At 32.7% G+C, this 7,907-nt stretch overlaps 1 protein-coding gene across 2 annotated transcripts; it reads left to right on the top strand.

Moving 5' to 3' along the window:
* Positions 1-1,791: 1,791 nt before the first annotated feature.
* On the top strand, positions 1,792-4,538 carry LOC126742005 (uncharacterized). Of its 2 annotated transcripts, none has more exons than XM_050448535.1 (5): positions 1,792-2,027; positions 2,083-2,214; positions 2,452-2,613; positions 2,684-2,773; positions 2,836-4,538. In XM_050448535.1, exons 1-5 carry the CDS (start codon positions 1,907-1,909, stop codon positions 2,970-2,972), a joined length of 642 nt encoding a protein of 213 aa, XP_050304492.1. In that variant the 5' UTR covers positions 1,792-1,906; the 3' UTR covers positions 2,973-4,538. The 2 variants fall into 2 exon arrangements, with proteins under 2 accessions (XP_050304492.1, XP_050304491.1); XM_050448534.1 differs by having other exon boundaries at positions 2,684-2,782.
* The last annotated feature ends 3,369 nt before the right edge of the window (positions 4,539-7,907 follow it).

Here is a 7,907-nt window from a genome sequence, read left to right as displayed (position 1 = left end):
AGGGATGTACGACTCAAATCGATTTTATTCGATCTATTCCGCCAAAGAAAATCGATTAGAATGGATCGATCTTCAATAATCGATCTAGTCTTAAATAATCTTAAAAATTATTTGTGATAATACAGAAAAAATAAACGCAAGTAAGCGAAAACACCTCCCTTGCCCCCGTGCACATGTTGAACTCAAACAAAGTTGTTGTTTACTAATTCTAACCTTTCAATGTACTAAGTTTGTATTAACTTAATTTTGTTGAGTATTCGTTAGTTTCTTATATCTCAGAAGCATAAAGTATGCCTATGTATTAAAGATAATAATATCTTAATCCTATGTACGCTTAACCCATGGTTTGAGAAAATTCACTTTGGTTGAAGTACCAATGCTTGTGCGAGAGTAATAAATTTATTAAACATGTTAATAAAATATAACACCCAAAATAGTAGTTCTCAATAAGGAGCAGATTGTCAAATGCAAGTGACTACCAATTATATATTTAAATCTTTAAATTTAAACAATTCCTCTGGAAAATAATCCAATAACCTTTTCTGAAACCGGAAATATTGTAACTCAGACAAGGAAGTGGAACGCATGTATCGAAATTGTTGTTTTTGCATTCGTTACATAGTTCCTACTGGTTAGATTAACGATCGATTTTTTTATAAGTTCTGATGTTTCCTCAATTAGCAATATGACAATATTTATTTTGTTTGTGATGTCTTCTTATTTTCGTTATGATTTATATTTTTTTATTTTATTTATTAAATTTTCTATACAATTATATATATGTATTCTTATTAAAAAACAAATAGAGAAATAAAAATTTAGCATCAAATTTCGATTTTTAATAAGATCGATCTTTGCCATTCGATTTATTTTATTTTTTGGCCATCTGTAGTTGCCACCAAGATGTTTGTGGAGCTAGCGTCCGATCAATTTCCCGCAACCAAAATGGAGAACGCAGCATATGTCGTTTGCCAGCGACCTATTTATAGTCCGCGCTCCCTATTATTTCTGTGGTCAGAGGGTAAAATTGCTTAAGTCAGTTTTTTGAGAAAATGGGATTATGTCATGGTTATATACCAATTTTTTTTTTTTTCAAAGGGTTAAAGTTCCTAAGTCGTTTATTTACAAACACATGATTTATTTAACTTGAACATAACATATTAACTCCTATTGGTTTTGAGTAAAATGTCATAAAAATACTTAAGAACAAAAATACACAGGAAAAATATGCGTGTAAATACTCCTAAGTATTCTTATAATGCATTTCGCACTAAAAAGTACGTTTTATGTGGGGAAATAACAACCTATTTTGACTTAAGCAGTTTTACTCCAGATAAACACATGGATATTTGAGCCTTTGTCGACTTAAGCAGTTATAGCCATTTATAAAGTGCACCGCGTGTAAGTGCGTATGCAGAATTAAGCTGTTTTGAGAGATAAAAAAACGCGATTTTAGTTAAGCAGAGTGAAACGTTGTGTTTCAAGCAATTTGTTTATTGGCTGTTTATACGTATTGTTAGCTTTTTTTGTGTTAATTATGTGTACGAGAGGCAAGAAAATAGTTGCCATGACTTTAAACGTCGAGAAGAGAGACAAGGATCACGGAAAAGGTAAGGAATAATATTAAGATAATAATTACCGTAAAATTTTTAGGTTAAGTTTGCATAGTTTTATTTTTTTATTGAAACATTTTTACTGTAGTTGGCGCAATTTAAATTAAAGATTCGTGAAAATATTTTTATTTTAAATGCAGATTAGGTCGTGTTCTAATATTTAAACAAAAACAATGTTTCTATTGTTTTTTCTATAACTGCGGTTTATCTGACTGAATTTACTTTACATGAAAATATCTTACACACATTAAAAAACAAGAAACTGCAATAAAATTGTATTATTTTAAATAGATATGACTTTGCTTGAAGCTGCAGAGACCACAATACCTAAGGTAATAGCTGTTGAAAAGTTGTTTGACATTCCAAATGGATCAGGCAACGATTATATTGAATTTGAGTCTTTAAGAAGCGATGGTATGTCCAATTATTATTTTTAATGGTTAAAATAAGCAGATTATTCTAATTTTAGAACCAGTAACAGAAGAGACTGTTTTAGAAGAAATTACCCTTGATATGCCAATTATCATTACTGAAGTAAAAACTATGAACAAAAATAAATCTGATCTGACTTATGGGGTATCAGAATTTCAAGATTATTATGGTGAGAGTATTTTGTATTTTGTTAGTAAAATACTGACATGTATATAGCTGGCGTCGTTGGTTTTCTATTTTGTACCACCTGGAAAAGATCTATTTTACCAATAGTGATGAAGTCACCTGCTTCTTGGATTAATTGTATTGTAGGCTATTGCACAAGTGGCATAAAATAAAATACCCATGGCTTTTTGACCTTAACTTTGTTGCCTTTTTTTACCTACATCAATATAATTTTTTCCAGAAAACAGAATCTTTGTTGAACAGCCTGAAGCAGAAAGAGTCGCAACAGTAGACAACAATATACATATTGAAAGTCTGCCAATTACTATTATTGATGCAACAATGGTGACCAGTAACAAAACTGACCTTCCCTATGGGGCCACAGATTTTCAAAATACATATAGTAAGTGTATATTTTATATTCCCTTTTACTTACCTTAGAATTTTTAAGCGTGCATTAAAATTGTTTGTAGAAAGTTGTGAATTGGTTATACAGCCCGAGACCGAACCAATATCATCAAGAGAACAGAACGATCCGCAACTTCATTTAAATCTACTCCACCGTAATTCTCGTAAGAAACTTTTCTTTTAACAGAGTTTTACAACAATTAAATTTTTTTTTTAGAAATGACTCCAGTCTGTCAATTTCTTGATCATTCTGACGCTGAAGAAGACCCTTTTATCGGTGATGATCAACTCAATGATCCTGATTTTATACCTCCAATAGAAACGGATTCAGATCTCCGAAAAAAACTAAAATAAATAATCAGAACTCCGCAGGCGATAATCATCCGCAGCCTTTTGCTGTATTAAGTAAACGATGCCGAAAGATTAGAAAAGAGAGAAAGGATAAAAGAAACTCAGGTCAGTCGTACGTAACTGAAACTGGGAAAATGATATCTGAGAAAAGATGTATAGAAGAGCTTCCAGATTGTCGGCGAAAGTGTAAGAATCGGTTTGATTACAATTTAAGAAAAGGATTGTTTGACTCATTTTGGTCAATGAATAGTAGAAACAGAAGATCTGATTATCTCAGCGGCTTGATAACATCTGGCCCTAAAGCAACTCAGAGATTGCGACATCAGAACGGACCTCTAAGAAATCGTACTCTAAGTAACGTGTATAATTTAAAAGTCAACGGCGATTTGCAACCCATTTGCAAAACTTGTTTTCAAAAGACATTTGATGTCACCGACGGATTTATAAAGTATATGTTAGCTTCAAGATCAGTAAATGAAGCAGGAATAGCAGAAATGGACCGAAGGGGTATTAATCCGCCAATTTCAAAAACATCAGATGAACGAAGAAGTCAAGTCATTGATCATATAAACTCTTTTCCCCGCTACGAAAGTCATTACAGTCGTCGTCATACCCAGAAGCAATATCTGGCAGCAAATTTAAGCAACTCCCTTACATTCAAACAAGTATTATGTTCTACAAACGTCAGTTATCCGTTTATAATTTGACAATTTACGAAGGGGCAGAAAGTATTGCACACAATTTTTTGTGGGACGAAACCATAGCTGGCCGAGGGGCAAATCAGATAGGTTCCTGTTTATATAAATATTTTATGGCTTTGCCTGAACATATTTCCCATGTTGTCATGTATTCAGATACATGTACAGGGCAAAACCGAAATTCGCACATAGCTGCTATGTGTTTCTCAGTTCTGCAGCAGCACCCCTCTCTTAAAGTAATTGACCATAAATTTATGCTAAGTGGACACTCCCATATGGAATGTGACACCGCACATGCTATGATTGAAAAGAAAAAAAAAAGGACGGATATGAGAATTCACCACCCACGTGATTGGGCTCAGCTAATCCGTTCTGTCGGGAAGAAGGGAACATTTTTAGTCACTGAGATGCTGCAAGCAGATTTTTATGATTTTAAGGCCCTTTACAATCAAAAGCTTCAAGTTAAAACCCGAAATTCTGAAAACGAAAAGTTTATATGGCACGATGTTCAGTGGTTGAGATTGACAAAAGATCAGATTGGCGTAATGCAATATAAAACCTCTGTTGACATAGATGAACCTTTTAAAAGTATTTCTTATCTACGAAGGCGGCGAAATAACCCGGATTTAGTACCTCAACCCCAATACACAGCATTTTTACCAATATCTGAAGAGAAAAAGAAAAATTTGCTAAGTGTCTTACATTTGATAGATCCTGTATTTCATGATTATTACAAAAACCTACCCACCTCTTCAGCACAAAAAAATGGGTCTGATGGTTCTGAAGAAGATGAGTAGTGTATTGGTCAATTTTCATATATTTCATCTTAATATTGCGTCGCAGAATATATTATTAGGAGGTTTTAGGATGTTAGGAGAACTCTTTACGTTATTTTGATATGTTTAAAAAAAAAAACTTTAAATAAAGTTTAAAAGTTGATATAAGTCTTTTAATTTAGTTTATGAGCAAAAGTGCTTAAGTTTAAAAAATACTCCGGACATTAGCGCTTAAGTCAGTCAAAAACCACTTTTAACATAACTTTTACAGAATTTTTATTATTAAGTATGTAGAGAGTAATATTTTAAGTTATCTGAGAAAATTATGTGCTTATTCTTACACAAATGATAAAAAAAATGATGATAAAAATGTTGCCAAATTCAAAATTGCAAATATCTCAGTTAAGTGAATTAAGACTTAAGCTCTTTTACCCTATGAGCACAGATTTAATAACTAAATCGGTTTATAGTAGTTAAAGTCCAGTTCAGAGATCTATTAGAATCTTTGATGTGCCGCGAATAGTCCGTGTGCTGGTGTTGCTTGTAATGGCGGCTTGTGAGTTTTTGGAAAGGGGAGGCGAAAGGATAAGTGCAGATAGAAAGCCCTTTTGCATTTGCAATTTTGCATGTCACGCCCACTTTTTACCCAATTCTCGTTAAAAGTTAGTCTTGAAAATCGTTTTACAAGTCGTGTTCGATTTTACTTTTAATATTGCCTATTTTAGGTATCCTAATGTAATAATAATTATATATACATAATTAATATTGTTAAATATTTAATTATTAGGTACTTTTTATATATTATTTTTGAAATATTTTTTTAAAAAACAAGAAATATAATAAACTCTTCTCAGTCAACAATTTATACTTTTTTCGGGTCATACAAAATTAGCAGATTTCAAAAAAATAGTTATAATTAATATTGGACCTAAAAGTATATTTTATTGTCCAGCAAGAACCAGCGCGGAGGTGAGAGTTAAGTCTTGCCAGGAATAGGAAGGGATAAGGAAATAGGGATATGGTTTATGAAATAAACAAAAATAAGGTATACATTATATGGGACTAGAAAAATAGGATAATAAATAAAAAGAAGAATTCTATCATCAACTGAAACCATATAATGGTTTTATATACAAAAATAAAACAAAACGTAAAAATATTTGCCTTGGTAAAAACTTTGGTTAGTTGCTTATATTGCAAATAGCAGAATATGCTCTAAAAGTTTATAAAAAATAATATTTACATATTTACAAAATTATTCTATAAATAAAAAAAAACTCGACTCTAGCAAAATCATGTAATGGTTTTATATACAAAATATAACAAAAACGTTTAAATGTTTCAAGTAAAAAATAAAATTTATGGTCTGTTAAAATATACTTGAAACCCTTTGCCTCACTGATACTTTGGTCATCATTTTTAAAATCCTCACTGTTTAGAATAAAATCAGAAACATCTATTAATTTTTCCTTATGTGTATGCACTGAAAACACAGAACTTAATGTAGAATTCCACCGTGTAGCAGCAAAAGTAGGCATTCGGCTTTTTCATTTAGGATGTGACTTCTCTTGGTGGACTTGGTGAAAAAGGCAGAAAATCCTGACAAATTGGAGAAAAAAATACGACAGTCTTTAATATTATTGCATGCCTTGCTTAAAACTAAGTTTAGTGCATGGGCATGGCAATGCGTAAAAAGTGCATAGGGCGCTATAGATAATGATTAATTTTAGCTTGCAAGCCATTTAAATGTCCCGCCATGACTGCCGCCCCATCATATATTTGCGCAATTAGCTTACGCCTGAAATCAAATTTGTCGCATTTATTAACCAGGAGATTAAATAAATCGTCTGCAGTCTGCCCAGATGAAACATCATGAAACCCCATAAACCGTTCTACTACCTTGCCGTCTTTGACATACCTAAAAACAATCGAAGTTGGGAATTACAAGTAATATCCGTAGTCTCGTCTATTTCCCATGCAAAAAAAGAGACTGCTTGAATTTCTTGGAAAATATGCTCATCGACGACATGTGACAAACATTCAATGATTTAATTTTGAATCGTTTTTGATGTGCCCGAAAAAACATTACCTTTTAAAAATTCGTCAAATTTTGAATCGTATTTACCCCACAACGTCAAAAGTTCTTTATAGTTGCCACGATTAATCGACTCTTCGGTCTCATCATGTCCGCGAAAAGCTAGTTCTTGTGAAGCTAAATAAAGAGTAATGTCAACAAGCCGCTTTAAATTTGACCGGTTTTCACGTACTTGATTGTTAAAAGAAATAATGGCTTCTTTTTGAGTATTATCTAAAGCAGAAGCAATATTTTGTTTTCAAAAAGCCTTAATTTACAAGACGAAGAAATGTGCTCCTTTCATTTTAAATGTCGTTCAATGGACCGAGGCAAATTTTTTAAATCAGAATATCCAGTTTTCGACCACGTAGAATATTCAGTTTGGGCAGAAAATAACAGACAAGCCCAGCAAAAAAACTTTTCTCTTTTAACCGATCCGGTCAACCAATCATATTTGCTGTACGAAGTCAAATTAAACCTGCGATTTTGTCGATTGTCTGCAGATCGCAATGAAATTAAATGGGGCTGAGGCCTGCCCAAAGTCTTAATAACATAATATTTGGCATCAAATCTTAATGAACTAAAATTGTTTAATAACAGCCAGTCTATTAAATCTTTCGCTTGTTTGATTTCATTTAATTTGTCCATCTTATGATGATTAATAAAAGAAGCCATTAAATAAAAATATCTTACCTTGCATCACTCAAATACACATAATAATAAATTATTAAACACGATAAATACCTTAAATTAAGTACCAAACACTAACATAGAGGGAAATCCGGAAATTCAATCAAAACAAAAATCAGGTTAATCAGATGATCGGAGACTAGCCTCCCTTGGCGCCTTATTTCGCGCGATGAAAACGGCGTTTGTCAGCGCCAAATCGAGTGCACGGCCCGTTGGATTTTGACCGCTGGAGGAGGCTTGCCTCCCTTGCTACGTATGGCTTTTCTTATTTCGTAATGTATCGCGTTCTCGCACACGTTCTGTGTCGATGTGGATGAAGCCGGTTAGCTTTCTCTCTTTTCTTACAACTGTTTAAAAAAGGATGCGAGTCGCGGCGAATTAACAGTATGACGTATGGCTGGTTCGCGCTATATTGGTGTATTAGAAGTTATAAAAGTCGGTACTTATTATTTGGAAAAAAAATATTTTATTTTTTTATTTTTGTTAAATATTTTTATTATTTCATTACAATTTGATGGGGAGGCTAAGCCTCCCTTGCCTCCCCTGACGAGCCGCCACTTATTAATCGTTCCATTAAATAAATAAATGTTTTAAAAAGGTTTCTTTTTAATTTATACATTTGATTCATAAAATTTGACGCCCACGCACTATTTGTTTTTTGAGACTTCTAACCTCAGTTTAACCTTAGTCCTGACCCCAG

The sequence above is a fragment of the Anthonomus grandis genome, chromosome 11 (genome assembly GCF_022605725.1).
Source record: "Anthonomus grandis grandis chromosome 11, icAntGran1.3, whole genome shotgun sequence".
Classification (NCBI taxonomy): domain Eukaryota; kingdom Metazoa; phylum Arthropoda; class Insecta; order Coleoptera; family Curculionidae; genus Anthonomus; species Anthonomus grandis.
Note: the sequence above shows the minus strand (reverse complement) of the source record. Positions and strands in the feature narration are given on the sequence as shown.

What these genes read in the sequence shown, in the direction of transcription:
- LOC126742005 (XM_050448534.1), top strand. Translation starts at nt 1,907, where the DNA reads ATGACTTTGCTTGAAGCTGCAGAGACCACAATACCTAAGGTAATAGCT. An exon ending in TGAGTCTTTAAGAAGCGATG is followed by an intron (nt 2,028 to 2,082) that starts GTATGTCCAATT and finishes TTCTAATTTTAG; the next exon opens with AACCAGTAACAGAAGAGACT. An exon ending in TCTACTCCACCGTAATTCTC is followed by an intron (nt 2,783 to 2,835) that starts GTAAGAAACTTT and finishes TTTTTTTTTTAG; the next exon opens with AAATGACTCCAGTCTGTCAA.